The following is a 13,439-nucleotide window of genomic DNA, read 5'->3' on the forward strand; positions in this document are numbered from 1 at the left end:
AGAGGTCTCAGATGTATTCTTCTTATTCTTTTCTTTCTTCAAAGCTCTTCGGGAAATGATTGGGAAGTTATTCTTCAGTAAGGGTAATACGGCCGCGTGGCTTGTATTTTTAAAAGAGGAGGGGAATAGAATTGCTGCACTTTGAGGCAGTGTGGCGAAAAAGTTCTGATTTAGCTCCATCGATTTTCTAGGACCCAGACTTCCAAACAACAACACCTCAGTGTCTCACTTCTCCTTCAGTCGTCTAGAATGGCCAATCACTGCTGCACAGCGTTCTGTCTGTGTCTCCTTCAGTTCCTCACAAACTACAGAAGCTTTCTGCAGCAGCAGCGGCGGCTAAATGTGGTATTGTTGTCCTATAATGACATGTTTAGACTGAGTGGTTTTTAACAACCGTTTGTGCATTACGGGATCTGTTTTTTATCTTAAGTACAATAAGCTGTGTTGTACGCCTCGGCTCGCTCCCACTCATCGTCACGTCAGGGATAATTCTCTCAAAACAGCGGTCAATAGTTGTAATTGTGCTACTTATAATGCCAACGACTTGGCCGGGCAGGCTGCAGAAACATTAATCAGCGCCCCATCGATCGTTGAACCAAGCTTCTCATCGCAATCCTTGATTCATTCTTTTGAGTCCTGTTCAGTGCACTTGTGCGCTCTCCGCCTTTCTCCCTCTAAAACCTTTTTGTTCCTGATCCATCACAGAGGGTGTGTGAGCCGGAGCTGGCACAGAAAGATTTAGTTCTTACCCATCAGGCCGGTGTACGCAAGTAGACATGCTCCGTAGTTCTCCTGCTTGCAGCCACTGGCGCTCTGCTCGGAAGGTTGGCAATCATACTGGAACTGTGCCCAGCGAGACCTGTGGGGGCAATAACATGCCATCCATCATTTACTCGTGCTTGGCTGCTGCACACTTCCTGTCACTGAGGGGTGGCCGGCTCCGGTGCTTTCTCTCAGTGACAGGATGTGCATGTGAAACCCACAACACTCATCAACACACTTACCTATACTCCTACATCAACTCCCTCCATCCTTTTCCCTCTTTGCAGCACTTCAACCTCGACTCAAGTCACCCATGGTGACATTCATCCCTCTTTTTCTTCCCTCCCCGCTCTCTCCAGTGAGCTGTCTTGTGGAAGGCTGCCAGGCTGTAAAGAGTCAATGAGGGGCAAAGATAGGCCTCGGCTGTGCTCTCTAAATACCGTGGGCAGTGGCTGGCAGGCCTGGCCGCGAGGAGATTAGACAAATATGGATCTTCCATATAAATACTTCCTCCCACAGCCGGTCTGACTTCCCTCCTTCACCTTTCCTGCCAGCCGCTAAGACATCTAGCCTCATCACCATCATCACAGTACAAGGCTATCGTAGCCATCATATCGCATCATCGGCCCCCATTGACTGGCATTTGCAATGGGATCCCCTCAGGGCACCACAACTCCCTGCTCTCCCCTCATTTGTCATGTCATTATAATGATGTGTGTAGAACTCATAGGCTGTGCGTTTAGTGAAGGCATCCTCTGCAGCCTGCCGGTTAATGCCAGCTGACTGGTGCAGGATTGGAGGGCTGTGCAGGGGCCTTGAGATGCTCCATTCATCGAGGCGGCGCTGGAGAATAATGTCTGATCGATAGCCATGACAGATGAAGCCCTTTGTCTTCCTGACATTTGAAGAGGAACTAGATTAAACGCTGGCGACTATTTGCTGTCAGAGAGAGGAGGATGACTGGATGAGAACTCCATGTTTCCAGTCTCCAGTGACTCACACTGAATTTTAATGACTTCATAAGACATTATGATTGATTGGACGTTTACAATCAATTGAAATTTGAATAAAATCTTTGTGTTGATGAGTGTGTCACACACACACAGAATAAATGTGCTGATCCTGAGCAGAAGGTCGGTTTTCTGCAAACTTCTCGCCGATCCTGCGACGTCTCGGCTCTAAATATTTTCGGAAGTCATGTGTGAATCCCGAATGACAAAGGCTGCTCTAATAACGACTATCTCACACGGATGCTCGTTGCCTGGCTGCTCCCTTTAGAAAATAAATGCAGAATTTAATTGAACTAATTAAACACAGTTAATGAGGATAACAACTGAATTAATTAAATCTAAATGAACATATCATACCAGCCAGACCTATCTTCCAAGATACACAATGCCATTTATTGTCCTGAGGGTGTGCATGGTTACCACATCAACAAAGCACTTCATACTGAACACAGTGTTGAAGGCAGCACCACAGTTTGCTTTTATCACTAATTAATTTTCTGGCAACGGAAATGAAAGGTCTATAAGTGGAGAGTGTGTGCTGTTTTGCAGTATGCAACACAAGTTTTGCAACACAAGTTGCAAAATATGACACTTGAGAATAAATTCCTGATATTAGCACGGCAGAAGAGATCATGCTACGGCGAGTCGATGAACCATCTTGGGGGTTGTTGTTGAGGTTGGTAACTCTCAGATAGCAGAAGGGGATGATGCCAAATATGTGGCCTGATACTCACAGTCTGCATCCGGGAAGTTAGCAAACTATTTCCACCTGTACCAATTGTTTGCAAGCTAGGTTGCTCAATGAAAGGTGTCCTCAGGTTATTGATTTCTGTCTACAAGGTCTTTGTGGAGCGCTTAATACTCTGAGAAAAGAGGTTAAATGAAGGTGAATTGACAAGACAGCTGAGGAACAACAGCTTCCTCACCTTTCCCTCAAAGTTCAGCACCGTCAAGATGGAGTGTTATTTTTCAACAGTGTCAAACTCAACGGAAAGGACTCCAGAAGAAATCTATTAAATATGATGTTTCGTAGACGTGAACTGAGCTTGTAACTTCACCATTTTCAGCCTCGTCTAACTCATTGTTTCATTTTCAGAGCACCTTACTGTCCTGGTCCAGCCTCAGTGGCTCATCAGCAGCAGGAAGTTATAATAGCTGCACGGGTTCAAACAAAGTGAGCGACCTACAGGTGAAGAAAACATGCAGGATGTCTGAGTAGGCACCCATAAATACTCAATGTAAGAACCTACCAGCCACATCGAGAATTCAAGAACTTCCTGTAGGTTTAAAGGTCTGAGTTGGTTTGGCAGTCAGTACAGCTGAGTTACTCCAACTTTCACACACTTATTCTCAAGCTTGCACAAGTCAACTGTACAAATACACGTCCACGGTGAACCAGCAGAGAGCCAGAGTAAACAAGTGGCTGGTGAAGCTGATGAAATATCTTACAAGAAAAAGACAAAGAGAGCCAGACGAGGTTTTCTCAGGACTCAGATCAAACCAGATGCTGCTGTGTCAATAACAGGAAGGTGTTTGTTAACAAGATAAACATGAGAACTCAATAAGCTGATATCGGTCATCGAAGCTCGTTTCTCTCTGAACATCAGAACATCAATCAGCATCCAATGTTATGGATTACTTATCTTTCCTACCTATTTATGGATTTTATACAAGACAAAGCAACACAAGACGCCGTGTCTAACCTGAGAACTGTGCTATGCTTTGTGTAATTTGCTCAATAACTGAGCCGAAACATGCACAAACACCTTTGTGAGCCTTCAACAGAAGCCACAGTTGCTGCAAATAATCAGTTCAGTGAGTCGATTGATGCCAACTCAGGAAATTAAGTGTAAAATGTTTTTGGCAGCAGGCAGCATGTTAGACAACATTTGGAATTTCTACCTGCACACGTAGTCTGCTTTGCAGCTCCGCAGCTGAGCCAGGCAGTTGGGCTTGTCCTTGTCCTCATAGGAGCAGGACGGAACGATGGTTTGCCGGCGGCGCTCTGCGCAGGCCGTGTCGGTGCAGGGACAGAACAGCAGCTCATGGGTGTAGTCAGGGGGAACGCGGTCAAAGAACTTCCTCAGCGCCTTGTTGCACTTTGGTCGGTTACACGGCCCCGAGCGGGCTGACGGCTGGATGCACGCCGAGACGTACTCCGTGCGAAGCTTCTGACACGTCTCATCAATGTTACACGCCTTGGCAGCATCCAGGCAGCGGTTCACCGTCGTTACTTCAGACTCTAGAAGGAGAATAAAACACACATGCAAGGCAGTGAGCATCTCATCCTTATGTGTGGTTTGAGAAAATCAAATCCCAGGCAATGTTTACCAATGATTTCAAGGCCTAATTGGAGTTGGTATTGACTTGCCACTCTCACCTCTACACTCAGATGCAGTGTTGCATTAACAGCTGGAAAAAAAAGAGTGTGTGTGTGTGTGTGTGTGTACAAAGTACAAACTAAACCAAAATGATGATTATATGTAATAGGCCCCCTTGTAATGAATAGAACATGAATGGTGTTTAAATGTTGCATGAGCCCGGGCACTGGATGTGTTTCAGCTGAGGCCTAATGGCTGAATATTTCATTCTGCTGGGTTAATGCAGAGTGGCAGTGCTGAAAAAGCGTCTCCTCCATCTCTCCAACCGCACAACAAGGCCTGTAATTACTGCTCCTTCCTCTTCATCCATCTATCCATCTTTCCAACACTCTCTCCCTACATCTGGGTCCATCCCTCACTCACCTGACTCCCTCCTTCCCTCGTCGACTTCCTTCCTCGCTGTGTCGCCTGCCACTCACCCTTCCTCCCCCCTCAGACTCCATCTGTCTCTTCCCTTGCTGCATTTAGCACGCTCTCCATCCGTTCTCTTCCATCCTCTCTTTCTAAACTTTGTCTCTCTGCCTCCCACAGTGCCCATGCTCCCTCTGACTCCCTCTGACTCCCTCTGACTCCCTCTGACTCCCGCGGTAATGAGCCATCTCTGTGGTGGAAACCCTTTTCATAACCAGCTTTTTTTGGCTGCATTATTTCCCCACTCTATCATCATGTGTGTGTTTTCTCCCCAAGCGACCTAGCAGTCAATACAGCCGTGATGACGCTCAGCTCCTCTGGCAGATCGCGCTGCTCATTAGTTTGTAAACTGCCTGTAGTTGTGTCTCCTGGTGAGTTCGCCTCTCACCAAGCTGTCATATAAAATATGAATGGCCTTGGAGAGCATGCTAACAACCCATCACAAAGCACAGGTTATTCCCAACTTAACTGCTAACCAGACAACAGGTGGAGGCGGGGGGAGGACGGGAGGGCCTGATGGCGGCACGGGGCGGGATAACATCACTGTTTATCATATGCGTGATAAACAGATGCATATTTCTATGTTGCCATTGTGTTTCTTTCAAAGATATTATTTATTTAAAGACGAGCTGAGCGTGCATCCGGCTTCACATTCATGCCAGTAAAACCACCACAGTGCCGAGGACTGGAGGCGCTGGAGGTCCAGTGCAGGCCTGGTTCTGTAATATTCATCATCACAGATCTAAATTTTAAATCCGCAGTGGGGAAGTGACACATTGTGTTGTTTTGGTTTTGGCACGGTGGATTTGAAAAATGTCTCAGACTGGAGTGCTGACTCTACACTTTAAAGGACGTGTTACGTGTCAATCTGGGACTGAAGTTACTGTTCGTAAAAACATTTTGAACACAACCGTAACTGTTAATTTGAATAATGCAGACACTATTTCTTTGTACTACTGTGTGCTAAAGTTCCTGAAGTTCATCCAACATGGTCGCTATGATCACTGTTAAAACTTTACATCTGATAATCAACCTTTAGTGCATCATATAAAACCTGTAGGCGGCTCTGGAGAGTCAGTCCTTTGCATACTGTGTATGCATACACATATTTATTGTGGCTTCACATACTGAGTTATTTCCGTCAGTATAAATATACTTAGACTGTAAGTGTTGTGATATGTTAGTCTGATAACCGTGCTGAAACCCTGATAGTCCTGTTGAACACATTCCACCTCGTTGCTCTTCAAGCTTGTGATCGGCCTGTTGCATAAAAAACCCAAAGCAAAAAAACATGTTTGTCTTTAGCCGAGGTGCATGAAGTAAAGGAAAGACGAGTTCTCCCCTTCCTGAGGCCAGTGATCCATGAAGAAGCTTCATTCTTCTAATGTGTTTGAACAGAGGCACTTTTGCCGCCGCTGACTTCACTGTAGTTAACTGATTAATTGGTGAAGGGTGAAGTACACTGCTGTTTGAATACTCCTCAAAATATGATGAGCTGTGGCTCCGGCTTGCGTCTTTGAAAAGGGTCATTACTCTGTTTGAGGGAGAGATGCTATAAGGGCGGAAAAACATCCATTAATCACGTCTTTGTTGTTTTGGCAGTCGGCTTGTCGAGATGCATGGCAAGGATGTCAACTTTGACCTCCTGCGGAGTCGCTGGAGTGAAATTTACGAGGAGGCTGTACAGTGCCGGTCTGCTGCTGCTGTAATTCAAAGCAGCCTAAAACCAGCGGTGTCATTTTAATAAGTCCGCTTATGTATGAGGTCACAAAAATATTACGACCAAGCACGTTAAAGTTGACGTCCGCTAAATCTTAATTGATTAGATTTTTCTCCAGGTTTCTGTGTGCATCGTGCACTCTTCCACAAACAGGCGAGGACGGTCTGCAACAAGCCCACAGAAAGCTAGAATGTGATTTTGCTGAAGAAATTTGATTGCTGCAAGCTGCTAAAATATTAAATATACTGAACAAAGTTAGAAGTGGAAGCCTGTTTCTGGCTGTCAGCACTCGGCAACACGAATGTGCTTTACTAACATCATGATATATTTTTACTGTAACGCCTGTTGTTGGCTGAAACCGCATTGTTCCAAAGTCACTTAGAGTCTGTCATGATCTACACTATCGATAAGGTGTTTTTCATTATATTAAGCACTAAAGTACCACGGAGCACCTGTGCATCAAGAGTTATGTCTTTAGCATGAATAGAATTTGAGATATGAACTATTTTATGCACTCCCTAATCTAATAACGTAGGAATTAAACGACATCCCGTGACTGACTGCTCGTGTTTCATGCCCCGTCAGACTTTATTTTAAACACACCAATGATCTCAGTAATTACTTTGGTGAGTAATATCATCAGAATCAGTAAAAATGATGATTAAATCTATGAAATTAAATCTAAGTTGTAATAAAAAAAAACATTCATTTATAAATGGCTTGTGTGCACAAGTTGTGCAGTGCTATGGGCGACGTTACAGATAGTACTGAAGAAAAGGCGTTCAGCCTGTTGGCTGCTCCACAGATGCAGAAGCATGTGCGTGTCCCTTCGGATAGTCAGTGGCTGAAAATCCTCAAACTTGTGAGAGAGCACACATTTAGTCAAAGCATGCGTGAACATGTCCTCGTTTTGTTCGATGACTCTTGGCGCTTGTATCGATGAGTGGCAAAGAGGCGTGAAGACAGACTGGGGATTAACTTTTGAGAGGGTAGAGTGGTTCTCATCCCACTGTTCGATGGTGTCACAGCTGCCCCTGAAGCCTGGGGCGCTCTGTGCTGGAGGGGTGGGACCCGGGTGTTGGTGAAGCTCCTGTCATGGAGATCGGGGCCAACAAGGTTCCACGGGACAACGAACTCCTTCTGCTTTAGTTCGAACATGTGGCTTTGGTGGGAGCTGCTTAGCAGAGTGTTAAAGGCAGCGGAGAGACAGGTGAAACGTTTTGTGCAGGTTTTGTGTATAGACTCTATCATGAAGCTGAGCTGAGTCGAGTAGTCATGGCCCTGATCTTTACAATACTGATGAGTAGAATCGTGTAACCTGAGCATAACCTGAATTTACCTTCAAGGCTGTTATGCGAGCGCTCTCCTGAACTTATTCCACTGTTAAATCATTCTCTTCTCCCTCCGATGTAAAAAAATCATGTGCAGTTTGCTGATGTCACCTCGTATTACTTCAGGTTTGAAATCATAAAATGTGTAAAGATCTGAATGTTGGATAAGGTGAGGACTCCACAAAGTTTTCAGTCTTTACAAAACAGGACGACTCTTCCAGACTTCGTTATTTCAAACCTACAGAAGTGTTATGAAATCCTGAAATCAACCTTCAATGCTTGTTCGATCTCGTATATTAAAGAAAAAGAAAAAAGCTTTCTGAAAAGATTTTGAGGGACATTTTCAGGTTTTTATGGTCCTCGACCAACAACACTGCAGTACTAGTTTGACGTGCTTGAGACAACATGGATCAATGGCAGCTTTTCTAAAAACATTAAGCTCGGTATTGACCAGCCTGAACTAGAAGACTCTTTATCTGGGCCACGAACACAAAGCTGCTGCAGGCCCTGAATCACTAGAGTTTGTATTTTCATCCAGTAACACTCGGCATTGGAGGGTTGGTATGAAATATATATGAAATATAGACTTATTCTTGGAGGACCACACCTCGTCTCTTCATGATGGGGATCGTGGACATGCGGGCTGCTTTGGTTATGTATCTATCTGAAGGCATAAGGCTGACGTACACATATATAAAGTTGGTATGTAGGTTGTATACATGTGTGTGAATACAGATGTGTTAAATCTGTATATATGGATATGTACTGCACTTGTGGAAGGAAAGATGGAGGACTCACAGGTACAGAGACTTTTAATGAAGTCTTCCTGTAAATATGCCAATATGCTCTGACCCAGCCATCAAAGTCTGGCCTTTGTCTTTGGCCTTTCTCCTGCTTCCACTACGTCAGCTTTGAGGACAAAATGTTGCCTCGCTGCCTGATGTATCCCACACACTGACAAATGCCATGATAACTCACTTCACCTGTCAGCGGTCGTAATGTTACAGCTCATCGAGTTTTGGCTGATTCTTAATTTCAAATAGGAGCCAACATAGAAATATAGAAGCAAACTCAGTGACTTTGTTTATCCTCCCATGTACACTTTGCATACGTGTCCTTACACTGATGGTCGTCTTTTGTTTCTCAGGAGTTTCGAGGCCGTGCTGCGTCGCTGTATTTAAATGTTTCAGTTTAACAGCGTTCTGCTTTGAGCTGTCATTATCCACTTGTTTAAACTCTTTTTTTCTGTGTGCGCGGGACCTTTATCATTATACCGTGTGACATGCATGAATGCCTCCCATACTAATCTCTGCATTGAAGTCATTATTTAAGTTTCACGCGTAGTTCTGAGTATAATTGCCGTCGAAGAAAACAAAACACTCGTCTGTGCGTCCTCATTTGTGTGCAGCCTGTCTCTGTTCAAATCTCCAAATGTTGGAGTAAACAAACCGTCTTCCATTTCCTCTCTCACCTCTTATCATAACTTTCTTCTCTCTGTTCCCTCCCTCTCTTCTCTCAGTGTGGCTGCTTCCAGCTGCATTAAAGTAAATAGGTAATTAATCTGTGCCTCAGGGGCTAACAGCAGCACATACCAGCCCTGCGGCTTGCCCACAGGCTCCGAGGCAAGACAGAAGCAAAGTGTGGGCTGTTATTCATCAAACACTTTACAAACCCACCTGCACATCCACCCGTCTACGCCATCAAAATACATAAAGCAAAGATCTGGGTTTGCTCTTTCTTTGACACATCACTCGGCTGATGCTTTCAGACTTTTTTATTCCTGCTCTGTCGCAGTAACTGAAGCCAGAGGCACAGAAACAGTTGTAGCAGTGGCAGTTTGCCCAGTCACCTGCAGCAATGGAGGCCAGACGGACGTAGTCAGAGCCCCTCTCTTCTGGTTCGTAGGGAAAACTCTCCACCAGGCTGAGTCCTGCCAACACAGAGGAGAGAGGTTAGTTTCTGTAGTTCTGCCGTGATATATATCATGCTGTGAATTTTGGAAATGATCGCATCGATGGAGTTATTGGAAATGTTTGTATCACGTCAGCTGTGGTCTGTGGATGACACGGTGTTACGAGCTTAAAAACGTAGCAGCAAAGTAAAATATTTCTCTCAGCGGTTTAGTGTGTCGTATTTATTCAGATCTCCAGAAAGCTCAAACATTCGTTAAACCGGTCTTTCCTAGTAAACTGTTTTTCATTACATATATGACATGCCTGATTCCAGTTATTAGTCAGACCCCATCACGTATCTCTATGGAAACGGCGACAACACAAGCAAAACAAATCTTAGAATCTAGAATTTTTTGATTTAGTTAGTTTAATTGGAATATTAAATTCACGCGTGAGCTCTACCTCATTACTGGAACTTCAGTGATGCGTACAGAGCTCGGTCACTGTCGTGCTGATAATGACGGTCAAGCACACCCTCTCATGTGATACTGATTCATTTCACTTACAAACAGATCAATATTTTTTCAAGAAAACCAATTGACATGGATGGAAAAGAAGTTAAACTACAAAGTAAATGAACCGAAGCTTCAGCTACAAACCTAAAAATCACTGACCTGCCTTAAAACGTGTCTGGCAATCAGCACTTTAAAAAACGCTGGTTCTTAAAGCAGCATGAGGTGACTGAAGAGGCCGTGTAATCTTTGTCCAAGCTGCAGGATGCATGAGATCATGAATGCCAAAGCAAACACAGTAAACTTCCCTGCAGAGACAAAGACTTTCCTGCATAACTGGAACTTTGTAACCAAACTGAACCTGGTTTTGACCTCGACTCCTCGATGCCTTTTGGGCTGCGATCAAATCAGTGTTTACTGTGGAGGAAGAGCTGCTGTTAGGTGGTTAACTAACTCTGCTAAACAGCCTGGAACTTAATATAGGCCACCTTAAAAAGGCAGTTTGCTCCAGTTGTTTCACACATTTTTAATGAAGCGTGTATTTTATGTAGCCCGCACCATGTGTCCTCATGAAAGTTCTCAGCACTCTGGAAATAATGACGGCTGATGAAAGTGAAGCTTTACTGTGTGCGTTACTTCATTATTTCCATGTCAGGCCTTTTACATCTGCACTCGGCTTGCAGAACATTCATGATGTTGTTATTCATGTTCTTACTGTTACAGAATATAATAAATGGCAAGATTTCAATGTAAGAACCACAGATAATGGGATTCCACGCAGGAAATGACAAAGTTAGTGCGCAGCTTATGAAATAAGCACAAAAGTGATCAAACACAATGAGTGTGGGTGGAACAAAAAGAGTCAGAGCCTCAGTTTTAACTATTTTTGACACAATAATCACTCTTTTCATTCCTGGAATGTACTGTTGAGCTGACTGGAGGCGGGAGCCTAAATCATGTGCAATTGGCGGCACACACTTGATAATCCCAATAATAAACTGTACCTGCTCCCGCCCACCTCTCAGGAAAAAGTGTGTAAATGTTCATTTTACCGTGCAGCACGGACTGATGCAGGCTCCAGTAGATACTCAGGCAGTTCTTCTCCTTCTTCATGCCTCGTTTACACTGGCAGCCGTGCAGAGGAGTGGACAGCAGTGCCGTCATGGCGTTCTCACACTGGTTGCGCGCTCCAGGCCCGAGCTTCATGCTCCCGTCCCCCGCCACGCACTGCCTGAGGGTGCGCAGACGTGGGCTGCAGGTGTCATCGCTGGAGCAGGTGTCTCCGGCGCGCAGGCAGTCCCTCCCGCCTGCAGACAGAGCCATGCGTGGGACTCCTGCAAGACAAGACGGACAAAGGGCGAGTTAGTGTCATGTTGTGGTCCCCCATGATGAGCGCTCTGTTGATTATCTGTATCTCAGTGAAGCGTGCAGAGGCGCTCGCTGAGTATTAATCCAGTGCACCAGAGAAAACCATTCACAGCATGATACAGCCAAATGACCCGAGAGGGCACCCAATCATTCTGAAGTCCTGTGATGTCTCTGAAGAAAGCATGATGGGAAAAAACAGATAAAATACTATTACATAAAGATCGGCCTCACACCTGAGCAATGGCTGATTTCTGTTTAAGACAGGTAAATGGATAAAGTGACACATCCTGAGATTATACAGGCGACGTCAGAACAGAATCCATCAGGAAGGAATCTTCAACTTTTACAACTTTTCTTCTTCTCTTGTATATTAAATATTCTACATATAAATTTGATGTTACAAATGTCTTGCCAATAGATTTTTAAGTGAGAGTTTGGGAGATCAATTCTAAAATGTATCAATTATTACAATTAAGATGAAAGTTTAATTATTGACTGAAGCAGTTTTTGCATTTTGAAGACGAGGTATGACTGTTTCCTCGTGTCGAGCTCATCATGCAGCTCGTTTGCATCCTGTTGGGCCATGCCTGGTAATTCTCCACATTTTGACAAAGCCACAGAAAAAACGACACTAACTTCACAGTCTCACTCTGCAAGTTAACTGGCTGATGTGTAAAATGGGCGGATTGCTCTAATCAAACCCAACAAACTGATGAATGAACGTGAGATTTTATGATCCACTGAATCGTTGCTAAATTTAATAATTGGATTAAACTCCACACCGCTTGTCAGCAGCGATAAAACAAAGTCAACGATGCGTCTCACTACTGTATTCCAGCATTTTAAGATTACACTCACAAACCCGAGGGGGTGCTATATTATTCATGAATTCATGCAGTTGTCAAGTAGAATACATCTGACACCGCGAGCCGGAGTTTGATGAAAGCCGGGGGTTAGATGCATCGCAGCAATACATGCTGGCATGTTGGAAATTACACTGAAGTATTTGAGCTTCAGTCATAACAAAGTGTCACATTTGTTAGAGGCTGGTCCAGAGAGGCTGCATCTTTGTGTTTACTGCTGTCTTGTTTCATGTGGCACTAATAACATGGCAGCTTCACTCCTCTGAGGACAGCGAATGCTTTTTATTCTCAGCTGTCTGAGACCTCTCTGACTCTTATAAATGATGTTTTTAAAATCCGTCCACGATGTTATTTTATTTTCAAAGTACAAATCTAAGAAGCTCAGCGAGGCTGGATGGATGCACATGTTTATTATAATGTTTGCCATGTTCACAATATTATTTCAGTCTTATTAGCAGCAAACACAAAGTACAGCTGAGGCTGAATGTGATTCGTGTTGGAGCTGTTTGGACATAAACCAAAGCTGCAACCTCGAGACTTCACGTCACTTTCAAAGAATGAAAATATCAAAATAACACCGCGCACTACGACAGCATGAGCTAATATCTCTACATTTTCAGAATTCTGCTTTCCGCATTTCAAACCGGCTCTTAAAAAGTCTGTGCACACCTCTGCACACCACGTCAGCTGCAGCGTGCCTACAGCAGAGCACATCTGTTATAATTAGCTGAAGCTGCAAACTCAGAGCCTGCATGGTGCAACGGGAGGAGAGGGCAATGAATGACAATCAGGAGGGCTGGGCAGTGCGGATGGAGAATCTCCAAAGTTATTACAATCCATCCTGAAGGGGTCGACCACATTTCATGGCAATCCATTTCACTTAAAAGCACAACCTGCTGCAGACCACAGAGGAAAGGTTAGCATCAGCATACAGTGTTCATGGTAATCCAAATGTTTGCCAATCTAGACTCACAAACTAATGTTGGGTCAGCCGGTACAAACTTACACTGTGCAGCCAAACTTTGTTCAAACCCACAGAACTTTATTTCTCCTCTAGTGGAAAGTTTCCAAACATGTCAGGCTGGATTTTGGTGAAATGTGCAGAAAATGATGCACATCTATTGAGACATCTGGAGTATTTCCATGAGAGGGAATGGTGCTGCCATAAAAATATGGACTCTTGGGTTTG

At 44.3% G+C, this 13,439-nt stretch overlaps 1 protein-coding gene across 5 annotated transcripts in view; it reads right to left on the bottom strand.

Annotated features, from left to right (window-relative positions):
• gfra4a (GDNF family receptor alpha 4a) overlaps window positions 1–13,439 on the bottom strand; it is a 221,107-nt gene that overhangs the window by 21,030 nt on the left and 186,638 nt on the right. For all 5 annotated transcript variants that reach the window (XM_027274741.1, XM_027274742.1, XM_027274743.1 and 2 more), the window contains 4 exons: window positions 11,072–11,353; window positions 9,465–9,545; window positions 3,675–4,014; window positions 750–859 (listed from right to left, as the gene is read on the bottom strand). In XM_027274741.1, the coding sequence (XP_027130542.1) occupies window positions 750–859; window positions 3,675–4,014; window positions 9,465–9,545; window positions 11,072–11,353 (813 nt within the window). The remainder of the gene's footprint in view (window positions 1–749; window positions 860–3,674; window positions 4,015–9,464; window positions 9,546–11,071; window positions 11,354–13,439) is intronic.

The sequence above is a fragment of the Larimichthys crocea genome, chromosome XXIV (assembly GCF_000972845.2).
Source record: "Larimichthys crocea isolate SSNF chromosome XXIV, L_crocea_2.0, whole genome shotgun sequence".
Lineage (NCBI taxonomy): Eukaryota > Metazoa > Chordata > Actinopteri > Sciaenidae > Larimichthys > Larimichthys crocea.